At 34.6% G+C, this 25,058-nt stretch overlaps 1 protein-coding gene and 1 non-coding gene across 5 annotated transcripts in view; both read left to right on the forward strand.

Moving 5' to 3' along the window:
• Positions 1-24,434, forward strand: part of RBM27 (RNA binding motif protein 27) — a 62,153-nt gene extending 37,719 nt beyond the window's left edge. For all 4 annotated transcript variants that reach the window (XM_020872327.2, XM_020872347.2, XM_020872337.2 and 1 more), the window contains 9 exons: positions 2,130-2,426; positions 3,770-3,910; positions 8,002-8,121; positions 9,044-9,118; positions 9,261-9,425; positions 10,966-11,070; positions 11,183-11,374; positions 15,556-15,666; positions 17,217-24,434. In XM_020872327.2, coding sequence (XP_020727986.1) covers positions 2,130-2,426; positions 3,770-3,910; positions 8,002-8,121; positions 9,044-9,118; positions 9,261-9,425; positions 10,966-11,070; positions 11,183-11,374; positions 15,556-15,666; positions 17,217-17,300 — 1,290 coding nt within the window. In that variant the 3' untranslated portion in view covers positions 17,301-24,434. The remainder of the gene's footprint in view (positions 1-2,129; positions 2,427-3,769; positions 3,911-8,001; positions 8,122-9,043; positions 9,119-9,260; positions 9,426-10,965; positions 11,071-11,182; positions 11,375-15,555; positions 15,667-17,216) is intronic.
• TRNAC-GCA (transfer RNA cysteine (anticodon GCA)) lies at positions 16,747-16,818 on the forward strand. The gene has a single exon. It is a non-coding gene; the product is annotated as a tRNA-Cys (tRNA).
• Positions 24,435-25,058: the final 624 nt, after the last annotated feature.

The raw sequence follows: 25,058 nt of genomic DNA on the forward strand, positions 1-25,058 counted from the left end.
GTGTGCAGGCTTCTCTCGTGAAGCACAGGCTCTCGGTGTGTGGGCTTCAGTAGTTGTGGCACGTGCGCTTAGTAGTTACATGGGGTTAGTTGCTCTGTGGCGCATGGGATCTTACTGGACCAGGAATCGAACTCGTGTTCCCTGCATTGGCAGGCAGATTCTTAACACTGGATCATAATGAATCTTTGGAAACAGCTCACTTTTGCTTAAACAAATCAGTGATTAGTTTGATCATCTCTGCTATGTGTTTTAAATCCCACCATGTATTTGTATGCCCAGCTTTACGTTGAAATTGTGCTGAATTTGTCCTCTGAATTCACTTGGTTTCTTTCTGAACCTCTTCCTGAAAGACATTGGGCTGATTATTATATCTTTGTTCATAGTTTTATGTCTGGACAAATGACTTTTTTTTACCTGCTTTAGTATTCTAACTAGGTAGTGAGATTTTTGGTAGTTTCTAAGATTGTATTTTTGTCTACTGAACTGGCTTTTGTGAAATATTAATTGATTAAGCTTGGTTCTAATTATGAGAATTTTAGGTACTAAAATTTAACATCAGGTAAATCATAGCTTTTATATTTTGCTATGTGCTTGCTAATTTTTTGACTTTACCAACTTGGTGGTTGAGTGTTATGCTGTAATTGAGGGTAATATATTAGAAGATCTGTTTAAATTGGTATTTCAGTCCATTTACTTAGTGTTGCCATCAAATCAAAATATAGTTTACCTATCTCTAGCTACGTTTTTTCTCTTAAATTGTTCCTAGGTCATTATTGTTCCTAGGCATTTAGAAAAAGTAGATAGCTTAATGCAGATGAGTATATTAGTCTGCTTGGGTGGCTATAACAAGTACCATAGCCTGGAACCCAAGATACTAGCCTATATGGATCCTGACTTGCAGATGGCACCTTCTTGCTGTATGTCCTATCTGATTAGGGTCCTTTCCCTTTGATCTCATTTAACCTTATTTACCTCCTAAAAGCCCTGTGTCCAGATGCAGTCTCACTGGGGGTTAGGGCTTCAGTGTATGAGTTTAGTGAGGACATAATTCAGTCCATAGCAGTAAGCCATAATTTATATAAGCACTATTCTCTGGGGAAATTTACATTGTTGTTGTTTTTTAATAGAAACAATGCTATGGTAAGGCTCCTTTTGGATAAATGTTTTTATTTTTATTTTTATGACACATTGCTGAAATTAAGGAAATTTTAAAACTTTTCATTTGAACAGCCAAATTGATACTGTCAAATGCAATTTATGAAGCCTCATCTAAACTATAATACGGATCCATTAAAAATTTTTAGACTAGTTTCATAAGTGAAAAATCGTACTTACTTGAATTTGCTTTGTTTTTATTTCTAGGTAGACTCTAATTGATATACACCATTTGTAATACTTTCACATTTACCTATCCACTGTCTTTGCTCTTTTTTTTTTCCATTTATTTTTATTAGTTGGAGGCTAATTACTTTACAATATTGTAGTGGTTTTTGCCATACATTGACATGAATCAGCCATGGATTTACATGTATTCCCCATCCCGATCCCCCCTCCCACCTCCCTCTTCATTTCTTTAAATGAAGGCATTATAAGTCTTTTCCAAACCTTTGCTTGTCATATATATTAAAATTACTTTTTCATTTTGTCATTTGTTCGTGACTTGTTTGGACTGACAGTGGTTTAAGATTTTACTTGATTAAATCTGCTGTTTGTCTTTATGGTCCTGCATTTATAGATGTGTTGTAAAAAGGCTTTCCAGACCTTCAGAGTATACAGATGTTCACCTCTTCTACCTGGGTTTTTGTGGGTTGTTTTGTTTATTGTAAAACATTTTCTGTCTCTGGAGTTTATTTGGATGTAAGATATCAGGAAGGAATTCTTATATCTTTTCCAAGTGGTTATGTAACATCACTAGGATTATTTATTAAATAATCTAGTATTCTTTCATATATAACATTGAAATACATATGTTACCTTATAAGAGAGAACTATCTTTATTTACATAGACTTCACAATGGATTTCAGCAGGCTGTTTTCTGCTTTTGAATTCTTTATCAGTAATTTATTTATTTACTTGCTTATAATCATTCATTTCTGTGTTTTGTTGTTGCTATTGTTTTTTCTTATAGGTTGCTTTTAAGGGAGATCCAGAAGCAGCCCTTATTCAATATCTTACTAATGAAGAGGCCAGAAAAGCCATTTCTAGCACTGAAGCAGTTCTAAACAACCGGTTCATTCGAGTCCTGTGGCACAGGGAAAATAATGAGCAACCAGCACTACAGTCTCCAACGCAGCTGCTCCTGCAGCAGCAGCAAACGCTTAGTCACCTGTCACAGCAGCACCATCACCTGCCGCAGCACCTCCACCAGCAGCAGGTGCTGGTGGCCCAGTCTCCTCCCTCGTCAGTACATGGGGGGATTCAGAAGGTAATCTGCTGGTTCACAGGGAACTAAAGGCCCCTTAGGCCTGTCCCCTAGATCGTTGTCTCTCAATTTGTTGTCTTTGGTCTTGTACATCAGAGCCAGTCATTTTGGTTTGTAGGCCAGCAACGTCTGATCTCCTTGGAGCTTATTAGACATGTAATTTTGGGCTTCACCTCAACTTACTGAATGGGGAGGACTCAGTAATCTGTTTTAATAGGCTGTCCATGTGATTTTCAGGTACCTTGAAGCTTGAGAAGCACTGTGCTAGAATCACTTACCTGGATGCACATTTTTTAATCTTACCTTCTCAGATCTACAGAGTCAGTCTCTAGATACAAGGCCCATAAATCTTCACATTTAAGAAATACCTTCTTCTCAGCACTCAGTTACGATAACCATCCACCACTGAACAACTCTGAATCTAGAACAACTTCTTTGTTTTGTGTTAGAATCAATCACTCTTATACCCACCATCTTGTCCTATTTTTTCTCATATAGAAATATTACGTTTCTTTTAAAACTGAAATGGGAGCCCAGGAGACTGGGATTTTGTCTGTTTTATTTGTTCCATCCCTGGTGCCTAAAGCAAGGCGTGGCACATAGTGCTCTAAACATATTTGAATGAATAGATGAACGAAGGAAAGAACAAATCACCCTGCAGTAGAACTGTTCAGATATTGGTGATGTTGATAATGTCCTAGGCATTCTTTTGTTTGAATTAAATATACTCAGATAGAATAATAAGAAGCATGTTCTTATTCTATCTATACTCAGATAGAATAAGAAGCATAGAATACTAGGACCTAGTATTAGCTCCATTCACCATCCTGTTTATTTGCAGTAAAGTTTGCATTTCTTTTGTCTCTGTCCCATTTCATGTTAGGTCCTTAAGGTAAAGGCTTTCCTTAAGTGTTGGCTAAAGGGTGTTGAAAAGTGATACAGTCATTTCTGTGATCCATTAGACCCCATGCTGTTAATGCAGCCTGAGATTATGTTATGTTTTTAGGGTAGTCCTATCACAGTTACTCATATTAAACTGTCAAAACCCGTAAGTCTTTCAGCATTACATATTGAGGGGATCATTGAAAAATTACTAATTTTATTTGTGAGTACATACACATATATTTGCATTATGTTGTGATATATTTCAGACATCCAAAAGAGTATGGATAATAGCAGTTGTTTGTATGTCTAACTCTTCACTTAAAAAACCTTATAAATAATAGAAACACTCTACCCTCACATTCCCGTGTCTTCCTCCCCAGGGTAATCACTGTCCTAAATTTGTATCATTCCTAGGCATTTAAAAAACTTCTGCCACAAATGTATTTATTTTGTATATGCAGATGATGAGCAAACCGCAGACATCAGGGGCATATGTTCTTAATAAGGTTCCTGTGAAACATCGTCTTGGACATGCCAGTGGTAACCAGAGTGATGCAGCACACTTGTTGAATCAGTCAGGTGGTGCTGGAGATGATTGCCAGGTATATCTGTTTCTGTGAATCTTTAAATATATTTAGAGTTGGAGTTGTTCAGTGACACAAAGAAATTAACAAATTGATTATCACCCAGATTTGTAATGTCTTAGTTCCTCAGTCAAGATAGTTATGACAGCTGATCATAAATATGGCTGGTCAACTTGCCTAAATTTCAATAATTCAGCCAGAAATTTGCTAATTAAATTTTCTTTTCCTATTCAAAGCTAGGTGTGAATTGAGAATTTTAGCCATTTATTAATAGATGTCTTTATTAATCCATTTCTTTAATCATTTGTCTTGCTTAATTAACATCATGAAAGGGATTCAGTCATAATTCAAAAGTCAAATTTTGAAACATATTTTTAACTAGTTTCTTTTGCTTTTGAAAATATATCTATATGACTCCTCTCTAGAATGGTGATTGTTTTTTCCTAAGAGAGGTAGGAAAACTAAAAAAGAACAAGTGGGGATAGTTCTCCTAGATATTAAAACCACTGTGAAGTCTGTACAACTCAAACAATTTGATACTGGCACATGAGAGAGCACTAAAACACAATCTGAGACTGAGATTTATAGACTTAAGAATAGGGATATATTATATGCTAACACATTATCTGAGATCAGTGGGGAATGTATGGACTTTTGGGGAATGTTATTGGGATGACTGGATAGCCTGATGGAAAAAAAAATTTTTTTAAATACCTAACAAACCAGGGTAATTTCTACAAGGATCTGAAATTTATATGCTGACAGAGATGCTAAATGGTACAATCCCCTTGAAATTTGGCGTTGTCTGTGAATTATGCTGTAAAATTATGTACACATTTACTCTAAACCAGTAATCCTCCTCTAAGAATCTATGCCAAAGATGTACTTGTCAAGCTATGGAAAGAAGTATGAGCAAGACCAGGAAACATAGACTCTTTTCAATAGTGAAAGACTGGAAACAGTCCAAATATCAGTCAGTAGGCGATAGGTTACTAAAAATGTAGTACATCCACCCTATTGCATATGTGTAACTTTGCAGAGGAATGAGGACTATCTTTATATATACCATGAGGTGATCATCAGGATACATTAAGTAAAAGAAATAAAATGGAACAAAAAATGTAGTCAGCCACTGTTAGAAAGTAGGGGCAGTGAACACATGTAAGTATTTGTTTATAATAGGAAAAAAAAGTAACCCATGTAATTTAAATCTTGGTGGTATCTTGGTAATTTAAATCTTGGCAGGGATAGACGAAACTAGACAACTTTAAAAACCTCCGAAACATTTCTCAATTCTGTCCACTAAAAAGGTCTAGAAACACTAACCCAGCCTGATGGTAATGACCCTGACACTCCTGTCCCCAGCATCAAAAGGAACCAGGGATCCTTGAAGAGATGTCTGTTCCCAAATCTGGGGCTGACAGTGTTCCAGATGAGCCCTAGAATATTTTGTCAAACCAAAAAGCAAAGAATTTGTCAAAGATTACTAGCATCCTTTCAAAGAGCGAAAAAATGTCATGAAGATATTAGAACTCTTCACCAATTTAAAGGAAATTCAGAGGTCAGAGAAACATGTTAAAGGATACCATAGAATCCTGTGGTGAATACAACAGGACAAGTGACCTGGTCTCTTCAACAAGTGATTTACAGTGATGGAGGGACTTCCCTGGTGGTCCGGTGGCTAAGACTTCACACTTCCAGGGCAGGGGGCCCAGGTTTGATCCCAGATTAAAGAACTAGATTCCATGTGCTGCAACTAAGACCCAGCAGAGTCAAATGAATGTTTTTCTTTATTAAAGGAAAGCTGTGGAGAGGGAAACAGAATTAGAGGAGACTTTAAAGAAATATAACCAATTATACTATATGGACTTTCAGTTCAGTCGCTCAGTCGTGTCCGACTCTTTGCGACCCCATGAATCGTAGCATGCCAGGCCTCCCTGTCCGTCACCAGCTCTCAGAGTTTACTCAAACTCATGCCCATCAAGTCGGTGATGCCATTCAGCCATCTCATCCTCTGTCGTCCCCTTCTCCTCCTGCCCCCAATCCCTCTCAGCATCAGGGTCTTTTCCAATGAGTCAACTCTTCGCATGAGGTGGCCAAAGTAGTACATCCTAATTCAAATATGGGAAAATGTTTTGAAAATTATATTGTAATCTGGAGTTGTAAATATTTAATGATTTTAAAGAATTGTTACCATTTACGTGTGATGATTGTATTGTGGTTTTATGTAAAAAAGGAAAGAGTCCTTATCTTTTAGAGATAAAACTGAAATACTCACAAGGACTTCCCTGGCAGTTCAGTGGTTAAGAGTCCATGCGTCAAATGCAGGGGGCATGAGTTTGACCCCTCCCCTCTTCAGGGAACTAAGATCCCACGTACCTCAGGGTGAAGCCAAAAAAAAAAAAACCACAGATAAAATAATATGTGGTGTTTGTTATGAGGATACAGTTGGGAATTTAAATATAACAATGTTATTTTACATAAAATAATGTAAATTGATCATTGCTGCTTGGTGATGGATGCATCATTTTATATACATATGTAATTTTGTACTTCTCTTTATTTTTTTAAAAATCACCAATAGTAAAAAATGGAAAACCAAAAACAATCACAGTTTTTGAAGTCACATGGTGCTGACTGACTCTTAGCTGTGTTAGATAATTGACAAGCATTGGTTTCCATTTTAATAAACTTAGTTGCTATGGGGATTAAAAAATTTCGTGTTGGTAAAACACAAAAGAATATATTAAGTGCTCAGTAAATTATAGCTATTGGCATTTTTATTTTGATAAATAATTATAACAACATGAACATCATATGTACAGATTTCTACAGTATTTCAGTTTCCTGTGTATTTAAAATGGTTTAATTTTTAGGGCAATTAAGTGTTGTTTGATCGAGAGAAGTTTTGTATTTATATATATTACATGACTGAATTTTCCACAAATTTCTTAGTATTATATCTAAGTATTTATAATTTCTTAGTATTATACACATTTTTCTGTGTCCCTTATATGATGTGTTCAAAGTTAATTTAAAAAATAAGAGTGGAGTATGTTAGGGAAAACTTGACCAGAGAGATTGTAGTATAGTATGTTGCTCTGCTATGCCTTTAAGAGGGGAAGATTATCTGCAGTCATCTGTTTGTAAAGAAATCTAGATAGCAAAATGAACAGAGTAAAGACGGACACCATTTTGCTTGCAGCATTAGATCTGTGAGCTGGCTACTTGTCTTATGGTTGGTTGTAACATTTGCAAAGTACCTTACTTCTTAGGGGGGTTTACAATTATTAGAAACATGGATTTTTATTTGACAGCTGTGGAAGATAGCTTAATGACATTAGCCACCTCACCCCGTGAAAGACCTCCACACACACATCTTTAGTTGAGCAAGTTGAGTTTATTATTCATTGAGGAAGTATACATAGTGAAACCATGGAAAATGTCATTTAGAGGGTGTTAGCAAGGGCTTATTTTAGGATTGGCTGTGTTAGGTAATTTGGGGGAAGGTTAAAAGAAAGAGGAGTAATGGTATGATCAGAATTCCTAATAAGTTTACCTAGAAGGAGGGAAGACCAGAATTAGGCCAAAGCTGTATTTGGTAAAGAAGCTGTAGTCATTCATATTAGCCAGGATAGAGTTTAGTCATTTTATGGTTTGGGTAGTATTTACAGGTTTTTTTGTGTTTAGTCATGCAATGATTTTATTTTTGCCTTGATCCACCAAGATCCACAAGAGTGGCCTTGTCTGAAGTCAATATATTATGAAATTGCTCATGTTTAACAAGGGGACACTGAGGCCCAGCTGTGAGTGGCAGTCTGGCTCCTAGATGTCGAGTAGTTGTTCTTTTTCTCCCAATTAAGAAAATATAAAGGAAATTTTCTTTATATTCATGAATGCAACATTATTGCTAAAAAGTTTTTGTATTGGAATGATAATTGAGTTTATATATAAAGAACTTGTTTTATAAATGGAGAGTTTTTAAATGTAAAAATAAAAAAAAAAATGTAAAAATAGCCAAAACTTTACTCCTTTAAAAAATTTATGCAGTCTTTTTAAAAAATTATTTTAAGGCATTGCTAAGATTTAATCATATATGTGTTTTGTAGATATTTTCAACTCCAGGCCATCCAAAAATGATTTATAGCTCCTCAAACTTAAAGACACCTTCAAAACTTTGTTCAGGATCAAAATCTCATGATGTCCAAGAAGTTCTTAAAAAGAAACAGGTAACAATCTTGATTCTTCTTCTCTTCAAAAAGAAAGGATCTATTGAATTCTTAAGTGATTGTATTAATAAACTTGAACAATCCAATGTTGGTATGGAGCTACTACATTATAATGTTTATTTAACTGCTACTTGATGCATTGTATACTTGAAAAATGTTTTGCAGTTAGTTGCTTTAGTAGCTACATCAAGCACAAGGAAAGAAATTTTTTTTTTTTCTATATAAAAATTAAAGACACTGAGTGAGTTGACCTTTTATTTCCTTTTTTTCCTACAAGGGAGAGAAAAGGGTGAGAAACAGATATTTTTGTTCCATTATTTTCTCTTAATTTCTTTCTGGCATTGTACACTAGATATTGTTTCACATGAAGTATAACAATAATTATCATCTTAGATTTAAACTCACATAGTTTTTCAAATAAAATAGACGTTTATATATATATTACCTAAGTATAATTAGAGATTTAATTAACGTAAGGGTCAGAGGTGACATTTTCCAGATAGATTTTGCTATCATTTCTAACCTAGAGCTGCATCTCACATTTTCAGACTTTAAACTTCAAAAATAAGGATTTGACTTATTACATGGGGAGGTGAAAACAGCTCTAGTTTTTCTTTATATATGCATTCAGGTCTTTTAAGTGAATAAACCTCATAGATACAGCTAATTTGTGTTCAGTATTTTAAATGTTAAAGTACAATTATAAATGTAAACTTTGAAGTTTACATTTGTAAACTTTGAAGTGTTGGGAAAATAGATTTAAAGATTTCCATATCTGGTTAGCCAATTTTTGATTAGGAGGAAGAGCTGGCTTGTATAAGGAATGACTCAGGGGAGATGAGTTGAGATACAGTAGCCTTATGTATCATTGGCAGACATGTAAGGAAAAAATTAGTAATGAGAAACTTACCTGTTTGTACAGGAAGCAATGAAGCTACAACAAGATATGAGGAAAAAGAGGCAAGAAATGTTAGAAAAACAAATAGAATGCCAAAAGGTAAGACAAACATTCATTATTTGCTTGCTGGAATTTATGTACAGAGTGGATTTTCCAAAGATATTCCCCCCAAAATTTTCAAGGTTATTTGTATTAGAATTTACTAAGCATAGTTTTACTTTTTTTGTTGTTTATTTTATAGATGTTAATATCCAAGCTAGAAAAAAACAAAAACATGAAACCAGAAGAGAGGGCAAATATAATGAAGACTTTGAAAGAGCTTGGAGAAAAGATCTCACAATTGAAAGATGAGTTAAAAACATCTTCTGCAGTCTCCACACCATCTAAAATAAAGACAAAAACAGAGGTAATTGTTTGCATTTTTCTTTCAGCATAGGCTTATTGAACATTTGTGGTGTGCTTGGCACTTTGAAAGTACAGTGGAACCCTTAAATGACTAGCGTGAGACACTAGCAACAATTTTTTTTAATGTTTCTGTAAATGCTATGTACTCCCTTTGAAAGAAATGATACTACCCAGTTTGAACAAAGATGTATTTTTTTAACTGAAATTTTTTTGTTCTTCATGCTGAAGATGTAACTGCTAGAGTAATGACAAGGAAAGAGACATTTCCTCTTTTTAGTTCTTTCCATAATTCTTTGATTACATTGTAATACAGCCATCTCTTTTAATAGTCAGAAGATAGCGTTGACTTTAGTATGGGTAAAAATATGGCTTTTTATTGAAAACAACAGTCAAAAGTTCTAGATCTATTTAAGTCTAATTTTGTTAACTTCTATTTGTTTCCTTACCGTAGGAGAATGCTTGCTTTTACACTGAGGTTCTGTCATTGCTCTATAGCTCTGTAGTAGGATTTTAGATAAATCTGCAGCCCTTGAGAACTAGAGGCTTCCCTGGTGGCTCAGATGGCAAAAGCATCTGCCTGCAATGCAGGAGATCTGGGTTCAATCCCTGGGTCAGGAAGATCGCTTGGAGAAGGGCATGGCAACCCACTCTAGTACTCTTTTTTTTTCACTCTAGTACTCTTGCCTGGAAAATTCCATGGACTGAGGAGCCTAGTAGGCTACAGTACATGGGGTCGCAAAAAGTTGGACACGATTGAGCAACGTCACTTCACTTGAGAACTGGGAATAAATTTGTCAGATATATAGAATTAAATTTTTATATACAGTATTATATTACATTTGAAATTGTGGTTTTCTGTTAGTAAAAGAATGTGTTTCTTTAAGATTGTTTTTTGCATAACATTGTCAACTATATAATCCAATAAAATTTTGTTTAAAATATTAACTTATGATGAAAAGCTTTTAAAATATGTAATAAAAATGTTATTTTTAATTGAAGCTTCCCCAGTTATGGAAAGAACATTTAATTATAGAAATTTAAGAGAAGATGGGGGAAGAATATCTCTCAGAGTCACACCAGCTAAAGACTGATCATTTGTTCCTTTAAAAAAGAAAAAGAGTGGCAATAGTTACAGGGTTCAGATCTGAAAGCAATTACTATAAATGTTGTTAGTGAATTTTTACAATATAATTTATTTTGTAACATTGTGTTTCAGTTATGATGTTTTATTATGTGATAATCATTCTCAGCTCCCTCATCTCAGATGACTGTTTTCAGTGTCTGATTTTTAGGCCATCTTAAGCATATTGTAATACTACTTATTAAACAGTAATACTTTTTATTGTTATTACTGATAACATTATACTCTACATGTTTTCAGTATTATATCTGTCAAGTTACTTTCCTTAAAACACCCAGAAGAGATTTCATGCTTTCACATTTACCCAGAAGAGATCTGTGTCATTCTAAAAGTGTAATATTCTGAACAAGATTTTGTAAGTTGTCTAAAAAATACATTTTTACTCTTAATTTTTCCACAGGCCCAAAAAGAACTATTAGATACTGAACTGGACCTTCACAAGAGGCTATCCTCAGGAGAAGACACAACAGAGTTACGGAAAAAACTCAATCAGTTACAGGTTGAGGTGAGATTAAGAAGAGTTACCTATTACAGTTAACATCTCAAAAAATAATATCCCTCTCTTTTCCAAGGTTTAGTCTGACAGTGTATATTATATTCTGCCTTTTGTTATTCAGGCTGCACGATTAGGTATTTTACCTGTGGGTCGAGGAAAGACCATGTCCTCTCAAGGTCGAGGGAGAGGCCGAGGCCGTGGAGGGAGAGGAAGGGGTTCACTAAATCACATGGTGGTGGACCACCGCCCCAAAGCACTCACAGTTGGGGGCTTCATGGAAGAGGAGAAAGATGACTTACTTCAGCATTTTTCAGTAAGTTTTTAAAGTAGTAAGTGCTAACTATAAATTCATTGTATTCAGCATTTCCTTGCTGCCTTCTGTATAAATGTCAAATGTTTTATAGATTAGAAAATTAAGTTGTAAAATCACGGATATTAGCACATTCCTGCTAATATATTTGAAGGTCAAGAAGTAGCTCATGCTGTATTCCGAAATATGTCACATAAATGCATTTGTAGTGACAAAAGTTGTTCCAAAGATATATTTGATTTTTGCTTTAGGGTTTATTACATTTTTTACCAGGTGTTTACATGGCTTAGGTACCAATAAGTGAAAATAGTCTGGGATGGAGATGAAGTCCAAAGGAAAAATTTGTTAGGAGAAGTGTCATGCTTAGTTATATTCTGTATACAGTGATGACCACTTACTTTTAGACAAACATTTAAATAAATATTTGCCACAGATAAATGTTTCTGTTATTTTGCATATATTCTCTTCCTAACCATTCATTAATTCATTCAGTAAATATTTTCTGAGTGTTATTTGTGCTAGAGCATTTTCATGCATGATCTCATGTAATCTTAAATAACTGTATAAAGTACGTGTAAAATCCCATGTGTAAAGATGGGAAAAGTGAAGCTTAAAAAAGTCAATCGAGATCATACACTTAATATGTGGCAGGACCAAGGTGATAATACACAGTTCACTGTTAACATCCAAAATCCCTATTCCTCAAACAACTTTTTTGAGAGAAAGCATTTTCAGCCCTAAAGATGGTGAAGGAAATCTTAACACAGCAAGACTTCACACTATTTTATTAGTTTGATGCCCCTGCTTTGCCCTGGCCATGGGAGAACACTAGCTTGTTATAAAATGTCCAGATTTTTAGCCATCTTGGCTGTAGCCTGTTTACTCTTGAGCCAGTTCTTTCACTAGTCTGACCGTAATTTTTTTTTTTTTGTAAAGTGAAAGATTGTCTTTAAGAGACTTCTTTTAGGAGTAAAGAAGGTAACATGTGGAGGAGCACTGTACGTGTGCAGGGTGTTCTTCTGGAGCCCAGGTTAATGTTGATTTTTGTCTTTCAGTGTTGATTATGTAACATTTGAATCTCCTTGCCAAATAGTTGGGCGTTTAGATCCATGGCCAGCTCTGCTGAGGTGGCATTAGATAATATAAATCAGAATTTTCATAAATTTGGCTCTGCAGAAAGTTTTCATTAAAAAAGGAGGTTATCTTGTGGGGTAGGAAGCCACTTTGCTGTATCCTAAGGGTTACTGGAGATGTATATGTAAATGTTTAAGTTTTAACCCAGAAGTCATGCTCAGTTGGCTCTCTGCCCTTGTCATAAGTAGAGTCATTATAATAGAGTATTTATAATAACCAACTTTTACATATATACTTTTTTTAAAGTCTGAAATATAACACCCTCTGCATTATGGGATATGTCCAGACATTTGGGGAAGGAGCAAAGAAAGCCAAGGCACATGAGCCAACTTAAAGAACAAGACACTATTGTTAGTTTTGATGGTGTTTTGTAGTTTGTTTTTTGTTTTGACAGGGTGCTATCAGACCGTCTTGAGTGCTAGAAAAAACTCTGGTAACAGGTACTTGGACAGTATTGTATGCTTTCTTTGGGAAAAAAAAATACAGAAATACATATGCCTGAGACGTTATTGAGAGTAGATTTGACAAACTTACAGGGCAGCTCTTCTTTGAGGTATTTCATATCTCACAAAGGCTAGTAAAATGTATGTTTTCAGTATCCTTTTACTGTCCTTAATGATTGTGAAAAGCTCATTGAGCAGCTGTATCTGAATGTAAAGATGGTTGATGGGTTTTAGTGAAGCTGTTTTGAAGTGTGTCTATTTGGTTTTTTTCTTAACGTTATATTTCTGAGATTTATTCATGTTATTACATGTAACAGTAGTTTGCTATTTTTATTTCTGTATAATTTTCAGTTGTATAAATATACCACAATTTACTTTTCCATTCTCCTGTTGATAGGTATTTGGATTATTTCCATTTCATTTTTATGAACAGTGTTGCAGTGAACATTATTTTAAATGTCTTTTAATATATCTATGCATTTCTGTTGGTGTAGATGGAACTGTTGAGTAAACTCAGTTAGGTTAGTTTAGTTTAGTTAGTTTAGGTTCCCGTCAGTGTTGTGTGAGAGTTCCTGACTTGAACTTAATGTTAAAATACATCTTTATTCTATTTATTAATCTTATTTGTTGCAAGTTAGGTAGTGGAAGTTTTATATTCTTAGTTCGTGGCTGCATGCAAATTAGATTTCTCCTCTTCCTTCAATAATATTAATAGATATATAATACATTTAATGCCTTAAAATTCCCTTCTGGAGAATAGAACTACTGCCTTTTTTGGAAAGCAACCCAGTTAATACAGATTAAAATTTTTATATTGCTTTTTCTTGCTAGTAAAAGTAACATATCTTTATTTAAAAATTGAAATAACAAAGTAAGAACTTAATGGTGACCACAGTTGATTAGATTGTATTATATAATTGAAATTTGCTAAGAGATAAGAACTTAAATGTTCTAGCCCCCTTCTTCAATCCCCTCCCTAAAGGCTAAATATGTGAGATATGGATGTATTGATCGAAGGAGGAAGGGTATCTTTTCCCAGTGTTTCAAATCATCACATTGTACACTTTGAATATCTTACAGTTTTGTCAGTTATACTTCAGTAAAATTGGAAAGAACTTAAATAATATAGGAATGAACAGAATACTGATAAAGTCTCTATAATTGGTCATATTATATGTTAAAGGATAGAGTAAAGGATGTCTATTATACAAATTAGGAGCTTCCCTTGTGGTGTGGTGGTAAAGAATTCGCCTGCCTGCCAATGCAGGAGACGCAGGTTCCATCCCTGGGTTGGGAAGATCTGGATCATTCTGGAAACAGAAATGGAAACCCACTCCATGCCATGGACAGTGGAGACTGGCAGTCTGCAGTCCATGAAGTTGCACAAGAGTCAGACACAACTTAGTGACTGAACAGTAACAACAACAAATCAACAAATTACACAAGTTGCCTTTTTTTCAAGATTTATTAAGATATAATTGACATGTAACACTATTATTTTCAGATGTACAACTTAATGGTTTGCTATACATATATGATTACTAAAATTAATTAGCATCCATCGTCACCTCATGAGAAAAAGTTTTTTCCTAGTGATAAGAACTTTTAATATCTACTTGCTTAGTAACTGCCTAATTTTGAAAAGATGATAAATGTAAACATTTTGACTCATGGGACATTGAAATGAGTAATTCTGATATTTATTTTCATATGTCCCATGAGTTTTTTGTTTTCTCTTATTGAAATTTGGTGGTGGGGGGGAATGTTTAGATGGTAGTAACAAGAAATACATTTGAAACTGAGTAATTTTACCCTGAGGTAGGTAGTATAGTGTTTGATTTCCCAGGTGGCTCAGTGGTAAAGAATCTGCCTACCAGTGCAGGAGACACAGGAGATCTGGGTTTGATCCCTGGTCAGGAAGATCCCCTACTCCAGTATTCTTGCCGGGAAAATTCCATGGACAGAGAAGCCTGGCCAGCTACAGTCCCTGAGACTGCAGAGTTGGACACAGCTGAGCACACTTGCAGAAGCGAACAAAAACAAAACCGCAGGATGGTGTTTAACATTTGTGGGATGCTTAGATGTGCCGGGGAGTGTATGTCGTCGTATAGCATTTCATGAAAGGAAGTGGGAATAGTTTCATCAGATATAGATTGGGATAGAAGGGATGTCATGAGATGAATAGATGATTTTTAAATTACTTACATTTGTAAGATTTTACTCTAAATTTGTAATTATCAATGTGAAAGGTCATAATCATATTAAGGCAGTATTTGTTGTTCTCATCATGATTTTTCTAAGTAGAATGACTGTATATAATTTTTATTCCAAACCAAGACAAATTTTAAAATTTATGTGGCATCAGCATTAATCATGGATTATCCTGGGAAAGCCAGGATAATGGCTTTTCTAATGTTTTCTAATTAGAAATGTTTTTCTAATTAAAAAGAACATCACTTTTCTAGCTCTCATTGGAGATTATTTGTAGATCCATTTTAACAGATTTTTTTTTCCTTCAAATAATCATTAAACTTTTAATAGCACACAATTTGAAGAAATCATTAGTAAATGTGAGTACAAACTTTTGTGTTCTAAAATCTATTTTAGCCTGCAAACCAAGGGTCGAAATTCAAAGACCGTCGGCTACAAATATCATGGCACAAGGCCAAGGTGCCTTCTGTATCCACTGAGACTGAAGAAGAAGAAGTCAAGGAGGAGGTAAATTTAACAACTGAAAATAAAGGAGATGAATTAGATTGTTTTCCAGCTGTATGCTTTTCTTGACATTAAATAATACAAATTTTAAAATGCATAATGAGTTTTTTCATGCATGTGATTAACACTAGTCTAGAAGCTTATTAAAGAATCAGGACAGGTGCAGAAGTGAAAAAGCTCTTTTGGGGATTATTTTCTGTTTTAGGAGAGACTGTTCTTTTTTTTTTAAATTTGCATTTATTTCGGCTTTATTGGGGCTCTGGACATTTTTATTTTGGTAAATAAAGGTGTGGATTAAGGGAACAATTCAGTTTTATCTGGTTGTTTTAGTTTTCATATATTCAAGTTACATAAGTAATAGATTTGAGTTTCTTATTTTCTATGTATAATTCATTGAAGTGAGAGTGTAAGGAAGTTGGACATAAGAGGAAAGAATAGCAAAACCATGGACTTAATATAAGTATTAATCAACTTCTTAAAACAATGGGGACTAATATTGCTTTTTTACTCCTATATTTCTAGTTAGTTGCTTAAAGTAGACACTTTAGGGAGCATTGCATGCAAGTTATTCCTCATTCACTGTAATTTTGGTTTTAAAAGATAGCAAGCATTTTTGGCTGATCAAGAGTTTTCTTGACCAAATGGGTAATTTTACCTAAAGCAGAAAATTTTACAAAAGCAGAAACTTTTCCCTTGTTAAGAACAGAAAAATCTTGGTATTTTGGGAATGTTTGTAGATACTTCATAATGTTTATAAGATTTTAGATTTTTATGGTAGATATGGAATGTCAGTGTCATAGGGAAGTTATTACATTCTTCCCTCACAAATAATTGGCTTTTAGAGGAAAAATTCAGAAGTTCAAGGATTATTTATTTTTCTCACTTTTAATATAATAGAATAAAATTAATCAAAAACATGTTTCATAGATACCACCCCCCACTAAACATATGTTTTTTAATTTTCCTGATGATATTAGAATGAAGTTTCCTATTAAACTAAAAAAATTAGCAAGGGAGACAAATATATATATGTATATATTTTTAACATTTTTAGTTTTTCTTGCCCCTAAAGATACTTGGGCTTCCCTGGTGGCTCAGATGGTAAAGCGTCTGCCTGCAATGCTGAAGACCCAGGTTCAATCCCTGGGTTGGGAAGATCCCCTGGAGAAGGAAATGGCAACCCACTCTAGTACTCTTGCCTGGAAAATCCCATGGACAGAGGAGCCTGGTAGGCTACAGTCCATGGGGTCACGAACAGTTGGACACGACTGAGCAACTTCACTTGCAGGCATTGGAGAAGGAAATGGTAACCCACTCCAGTGTTCTTGCCTGGAGAATCCCATGGATGGAGGAGGCTGGTGGGCTGCCGTCTATGGGGTCACAAAGAGTCAGACACAGTAAATGACTTTACTTACTCACTAAAGATACTCTTGAGTTTTCCACTTGTCAGTCCAATCTGGGCATTGTATACTAGTCTGCTTGTTCTTTGGCCTAAGAAGTACTCTACTTAGCTTTCTTGTGCCACTGAGCAGATTTTACCCTCTTTTTTTCAGGAAACAGAAACCTCAGATTTGTTTTTGCATGATGACGACGACGAAGACGAAGATGAATATGAGTCTCGTTCATGGCGAAGATGAAATCTGATGCGACTTGTATAATTTTTAGGAATATTGTTTAGAAGAACAACTTTTTAAAATTATTTAAAGAAGTCAATGAGCCAAAAAAAAATTGTTTTTTATTTTTCTTTTCGACACAGTAGGTGTAAGGACAGCAAGTTTGCTATTTAAATACATCTCATAACTGTTCATGATATTAAAGCACCAAAGGCCTAGTTGACTTTTACACAGTTGTGAAGATCCACAGGAATGACATGGATAATCTCTAGAGCCTTATTTTCCACACCACCTGTTTTTGTTGCTATTGGTGTTGGATTATGATGTAAATGACAGGGTGTTCAGAAATTTTATTTTGGATTATAATCTGCTGATAAAATTTCATTAAATGTCAAATCGCTTGGAATCTCTTAACTCTCAGCTATTATGGATGGGTCGTCAGACAGTAGGAGATACTTGTAATTAAAATACCCTTTGGCTTTCAAGAGTTGTCTTGGAAGAAATGTAAATTTAGTTTTTTTTATTGAGGCGGAGCCCAATTTATATTCAGTCTAAATTTTGGGGGGATTTAATATGCAGCAGTGAGTACTATTTTAGTGTTAATCATATCTGTTCTTCAGTGCTAGGCAGGCTCTGTGGTATTTCCGTTCTGTCATCACATTAACTCTTCTGAACTTCTGCTACTGAGTTTTAGTTTGCTTTGAAATTATCAAGCATTGGTTCAGTTGTGTTTTTTTTTTTTCCCCTTGTTTTCAGACTATAAAAGGCTTTTATCTGTTGCCCCTTTCTCATCCCCATTTTCTTTCTCCTTCCTTTTTATTAATAGCCTGACTTACCCATTACTGAGATAAGTGATTCTTTGGGGCCACCAAAAGTCAGTCCCCAATAAAAAGTTTAAACCAGCACCTTGATAAATAAGTGATATTTTGATGAGAATGATGGAAGGATTTGTGGGGAGAGTCACCAGCTTTTTTTTTTTAAGCTTCACTTCAGTTAATAGTTATGCAAAAGGGTTTTAAAGTGTCTGAAATGCTTTTCCTAAATTTAAACCATGATGGTGAGGTGACTGGGGGTAGGTTGGGGGTGGGATGGGGAAGGGGGATGGGTATGCTAGTAATAAATGGGAGTCATAACTTGACTTTGATCAGATGACCTTATATTTTCATAATTTTGTAGCTTGTTGCTATCCATGAACATATGCATCTTTCAGTAGACAGTTTCCATCACTGTGCATTTTTACTGTGCACTGTATAGAGTAGAGTATCTGTTAAGTAAAATATATCTGTAAATTTATGTCCTTGTGTTCTGAATGTTAGATGGAAAAGCAGAGGAGCAACACTACACTGTATTGACCCCTGGGGAAATAAAATGATTAATGTAAATAGGATATCACTTTTTCAAGGATATACACATCTATGTTTTTATAATATGTGTGGTGTGAAAATTTGAAACCTCCTGTTGGCTTCAGAAGGTTCTTGGTGATCACCATGTCAAGGATTTTGTTTCCTGAGGTAAAGATTGTTTCTCACAGCAGAAACTATTCACTAAGAGACTTAAAACCATCAGGACTCTAGATTTTTTTTGGCTCTAAGAAGTTAAGTCCCACATTCTGATTATCTTTCCTCTTCTGTATGTTTTCCTGGAATGATGTGTCAAACCAGGATCATTTTTAAGTTTTCATGTAATCCTCCCTTCATAATGATAAGGACTTCCTCTTTCTAGGTTATTACTATATTTCTGATAACACAAAGCTTATAAGAGCAGGAAAACATCACAGTGGGGTACCTAGAATAAGCAATCTTGCTCCTTCTTCCTCCATCATCTCTAATGAAATTTTCTTGATGTCTGTGGCTCAGTCGGTATATATTTTGAAAGATTCATTGTGGTGAATATTTTGAGTCCTGACAGTTTAAACGTGATAGAGGGAACAAAGGATTTATATATTTTTTGTATAAAGTTTTTTCTTAAACTGTATAATTTTGTAAATAATTTGTTTGGTTTTTTTTGTGTACTAAAACTACCAGCGTATAGATTTCAATAAGAATTGTTGTATTTTTGTATTTGGAAACTGAAAATTACAGTAAATTAATGGAGCTGTAAGAAAATTTTCAGTAGACTGACAGTTCAGCAGAATGAGATTCCTTTTCATATGATTTTTTTTTAACCTAAAATTGACATCTTATTACACTCTCAGTACGGAGAGAGTTAAAGGATTTGTTTGATTTTTTAGTTTTTGGGGGAGAGGGGGTGAAAGAGAAGGATGTTAAAGTGAAGAATAAATAGACACTTTTTCCAGTAAGTTTTTAGGCCCTTTAAAATGTAATTTTTGATATACCTTAAATAGGACCAAAACACTTTCAAAATGTCATTTCTAATGTTTGACTCTCAAAAATAACTCAATATATTCATTAAATATTGGAAAATTTAAGTTAAGGTTAGTGTAAACTAGTTGAATGTATGTATTTTTTCCTTTAGGGCTGAGATCCCAAACCATTAGAATCTCTCTTAAAATCGAGTAAAGATGACTTGTTTTCTTGGCATCTTCACTTACAGAAATAACACATCCCATCTGAGGCAAATTCTGTTCTTTTGAATGTGTATGACATCTTTCTAAGTAGCAATTGAGCAATAACAACCACCAACCTGGCTCAGTCAGCTTGGGTTTACTAGTGGCTTACTGCCGAGGCTTAAAAAGGTAACCCCGGGGAATGTAGGATTTCCCTCAATTTCTTCATGTTGTAACATTGAGAAAACATTGTCACTAGCTAAGGTGATAAATTGGAAAACGTCTTGTTAGGGTGGAAAAAGAAAGGTCCATGGTATGGATCATTATTTAAAAAAAAAAATAAAAGAGAAAAAAATCATGTGAAAAGGAATAGTGGTTCCTCTTGATGTATAGTATGCCTGTATTATAGTTTTTACAGAATTGTGAACTTGTGTAATAGTATAATAGGAGATATTGTTGAATTTCTAACTGTTTATACATTTAAATTCATATATGTAATGTTTGTTTTATCAATTACAATCTGAATTTCTAAGAAGCATGTTGACTTTTGCAATAAAGATGCAATATGGAATGGTTCACAATTGGAAAAAAAGAAAGAAAAAAAGATAAAAGTTACAAATTTCAAAGAATTTGCAAAATTTATGAACCATTCCAAAAATTATAACAATCACCAAAAGAGCTGTAATTCTGGCTTGTTCTGGAAAGAAAGAAAATGTGTGTGTATGCTTGCTTGAGTGAGAATGAATGAGTAATGGATATGAATGTGTGTTTTATGTTTGAGTTCATGTACATGGGAGAACGTCACTCAATCTGAATTTGGGTACCAAAATCACTGGCTATTAAATGTTCAGTAGAATAACTCCTTTGATAGGTAGAGTGGTCTTGGAAACAAAAGGGAAGGGCATTAAAGTGTTACAAGTAAACTTGATAACATATTTCTCTGTTCATGAATGGGTCTTGATATCACAGATAAAAGCACAAACTATTTTATAAAAGCAGTTATTTTAGTATTATCTTGAGGATATTCAAGATGCCAGCAAACAGTAGGAAGGATATTTCCCTTAAGCACAATAGAGAGAAAGGAAAGAACACCTTGAAGAGATGAACTAAAGATGACGATGGTAATTGTGATGGCTGTTTAGAGAGGAATAACAGGAGAAGGAGTGATCTTAATCAAGAGGACTGGGTGGTGATAGGAAAAGGAAGTATATCACTTGAACTCCCATTTCTTGTTTTAAAAACTGCTTTTTGTACACAATTCCCTCCGAATGTTTATTCATTGTCCAAGAAGAGTCGTTCTTCAAACCTCAGTTTATACAAGAAAATACTAAAGAATGGGAGTAAATTTCATTTTCCTTCTTTTCAAATAAACTTTTATCCATATTTTATGAATTAAGTAGCAAATAGGCTGTGTTACCATTTGTTTTGAATAGATTATAATTTATCCAACATGTTCATAGTAAACATTAGTCTGAGGCTTTGGGGGGAGGGCAAGCATAATTCTGAACATAGTTATATTTGTTTAATAGTAAGTCAAACATTTTACTAAAATGGAGCTCTTATTAAACAAATTACTGGCTTTATGTGAAGATTTTACTAATTTCAATGTAAATTATTCTAAAGCCAAGGATACATTTTGAATTGCAAACCCCATTGTAGTATCTAGGCTGGGTCTAGTTATGTTCCAATAAACATAAGACATGACTGTGTATGTCAGCCTATGGGATCATTTTAAGATGTGCCAAGTTTGCTTTGGACGAACCAAAATTTTGCAAGTCAGACCTGTCCATTTTGTATCACTTTCAGTCTTAGATCTATTTAAGGAGCCAACCAACACTGATTTAAAAAAAAAAAAAAACTGCTTCTAATTGATGTGTTATGAATCACCTTCATTTATGCTAAATTGATTTACTGCCAAGTGATCTTTCTACAGGCTCATCTACCATTTATTTGGCCTCTTACATGGTTCTGTAATCAACCTTAGGTTTACTAATCAACCTTAGGTTTACTAAACCATCCCAAACTCTCTGAGATAGGTGACTTGATACAGGTGGAATTAAGGTCAGAATAGTGTTTGATGATTGTTTGCAGGATATTTGTGGTTTTAGTCTCCTCTTAGGCTTCTGCAAACAGATTTTTTTTTTTTTTCAAATTTTTGTTTTGGGTGTGGTAGGAAGCATGATAAACATTGTTACTTTTTCTTTGTATTTATATTTTTCCTTTTATGAAAGAGGAGCAAGGGAAGAATGCCCTAGCCTAAGAGCCTATTAGTTGGTTCTCAATGGAAACTTGTATTACCTACAGCACTTCAGTTTTCTTATCACATCATAGAGTTCTATTACTTTGATATGTGACCCCTTAGTTCTTATAACAGTTGAGTTGGGGTAATGGTTAGTACTTGATTGTTCAGAATTTTTGCTCTTTACTCAAACCTTTCTTGGGGAGTAGGATTATGGGAATAAACCTTTTAATTACCTGGCTGCATGTCTGTTGATTTGAGTTTTCAACACTGCTTTGTGAAAACCTCATAAAAGTGAATCTCTTTGTTAACAAGACTAAAGTCCTCATGATTCTGTCACTTCTTAGTTTGCCCCCAAACAGCTTCTTTTGTGAGATACTGATATATTTCTCTTAATTTTAAGAGAAAATTAAACAACAAAGGCTAAGGTTGATCTTGCCAAATTAATGTGGTTTTTTGAGGATGGTATAACTTCAAGGTTGAGGCTGTGCACATGGTTAGTTTCAGTTCTTAGAGCAAAGGCTGCTGATACATCTGTATAAGCGACTGTTCCTGTGTAAACAATCAAGTTCTAGGTCTTGAACACCCTCCATCAAAAGGCTTACTATATTTATTTACTGTAAAACTCAAGATTTTAACATTTAAAGCCTGTAGGGGGCTCCAGAAGGCAAAATTTAGTGGGCCTTAGAGCAGTAACTGAATCATAGCAATTCAAGAGTGGAAAACATTCTGCACTGCAACCCAATGTATATGTACACACATGCCAAACAAAAAGTTTACCAGACAGTGCCTACCCTTACAACTTTATATGCGCCTGATATTTTTTTCTATTCTTGTCAGGACCCACTATTTTGCTTTCAGAATTGCAGTTTGGAAAACACTAGCCTAGTAAGTTGCAGGTTGAATTGCATTTTTAAATTCCTCTTCCGATGACATTGTCAATATAATTTTGAGTATAAATGATAAAATATTATCTTCTGTGCTTTGCTTGGAAAAGTAGTCTGGGGTCTGAAGTTGACCTTTAGTCTAAAAATTAAAGAAAAGGAACTTCCCTGGCAGTCCAGTGGTTCTGACTTCACACTTCCACAGCAGGGATTGTGGATTGGATCCTTGTTGGGGAAATAAGACCCTGCATGCCTCAAGGTGCAGCCAAAAGTAAATTTTACAAAATAAATTGAAGGTGAAAATAATTTATACATCAGTCTCTTTATTGATTACTTGGTGCTCTTGAGCATGGAGTTATTTCATAGTTTTTAATTTTTGTAATAAACAACTATGAGTGACTTGTAAAATTTTCCTGCAGTTTTATATTTTTGTCATTGTTTATCCTGGGAAGGGAGTAGAATACTAGAATATTGGTGCTACTTTTTATGAAATTTAAAGCAATTTGCAAGAATTATTTATGTTAAAAAACCTGCCCATGAAGTCCATATTACTACAAATACTTAGTGTCTGTGAATCAAGAAAAGATTATTTGTCTTTGAATTGAATTTTGCACTGAGAGTTCACCTTAGCTAAAAAGCATTAACAACAAACCAGGTTTGATAGCTCTGTGAGAAAACTGTACATATTCTAAAATTGAATTTTGGAATTCAGTTTCACCCTTTTAAAACATATTCTCCTGTAGGTTCATAAGAAATAGGAAATACTGATAAACCCCTATATAAGAAAGAAGTGGGGCTTCTTTTGTGGCTCCGCAGTGAAGAAGTTGCCTGCCACTGCAGGAGATGCAAGAGACTAGTCCTTGGGTAGGGAAAATCCCCTGGAGAAGGAAATGGCAACCTACTCCAATATTGTTGCTTGGGAAATCCCACGGATAGAGGAGCATGGCAAGTAGAACATAACTTAGTGAATAAACAGCAACAACAGTTGTCTGAACCTTTCTAAAGTATAAAAGGAAAGCTGGAGAACATGTCAGTGAGAAGTTTGCCATATTTTCAGAAATCTGTAGGAGAAAACCATTATCTGCAAAGTAATGAAATCACAGATCATGGAAAATACATTACTGGTACATTTCAGTATTTCTTCCCTCTTGTCCATGTACAATCCTTTTCAGATTCCTTAAGCAATAAAACTTGACTTTCTCTGATACATGGTGCAAAGTAACTTTTCTATTAAACTGGCTGATAAACGATTCACTTTGGTGAACTCAATTCAGCAGATGTGTTGAGGCAGACTGTGAACCGGATCATAGCTCAGTAGTTTGCCTGCATTCTGCTTGAAGCAGCCCTTTGAAAAATGTGCTCCCTTGTTCCCTTTGGCCTTGAAAACTGAGTTTAGAAGAGAAGTGGCTTCCCTGAGGTCACACAGTCTGTAGTGGTGGGACCAGGATTTGAACGTGGGTCTGACTTCCGTGTGCATGTGTTTAACCTCTGTGTTCTGCTGCTTCTAATAAAATGGGATATTGCAAGTCTGTGATTCCACTGGTCTTTTTTATTAGTGTCTGTCAAATACTGCCATTCTGGCTCCATCTATCTCATCTGCCCTGGATTGGAACCAGGCTCCCTTGGGGAGCAATGCTGTTTTTAGGTAGCATATTGGAAACCACAGAGCATAGTGTTTATAGATGCTAATTTGTGGGGAAGCATTTTAAGGTAATAATTTTCTGTGACCTCCATAATGTACAGCCAGCCAATTTGATACATTTGACAATAATTTGGCTATATCATAACCTATGTTTATTTTATTTTCAATTTTATCTTAAATATTTTCCCTGTGGCAAACAGAATTATGATAATCTTGGAGTGTTTCTACCTTGCTTCTTTGTGTTTTTCAATATTTCTGGTGCCTTCTTCCTTTTAACCTTAGCATTAAAAAAATCATGGTGCACATAAATAAGTTTATATGCTTTAATTTAATGATGTTTTCATATAGTATACTGAATCTTCTAGACGGAAAGTGCTGAGTATAGCAGTGTTTGTTCATAGTTATGTTTATGCCATAGATTTTTTTTTTAAAGAGTATATTCTCAGTGAATAAAACTGATGTTCATGTCACTGTCTGTTGTTTATGGAGTTATTTTTTTTACATGTTCAGA

The sequence above is a fragment of the Odocoileus virginianus genome, chromosome 3 (genome assembly GCF_023699985.2).
Source record: "Odocoileus virginianus isolate 20LAN1187 ecotype Illinois chromosome 3, Ovbor_1.2, whole genome shotgun sequence".
Classification (NCBI taxonomy): Eukaryota; Metazoa; Chordata; class Mammalia; order Artiodactyla; family Cervidae; genus Odocoileus; species Odocoileus virginianus.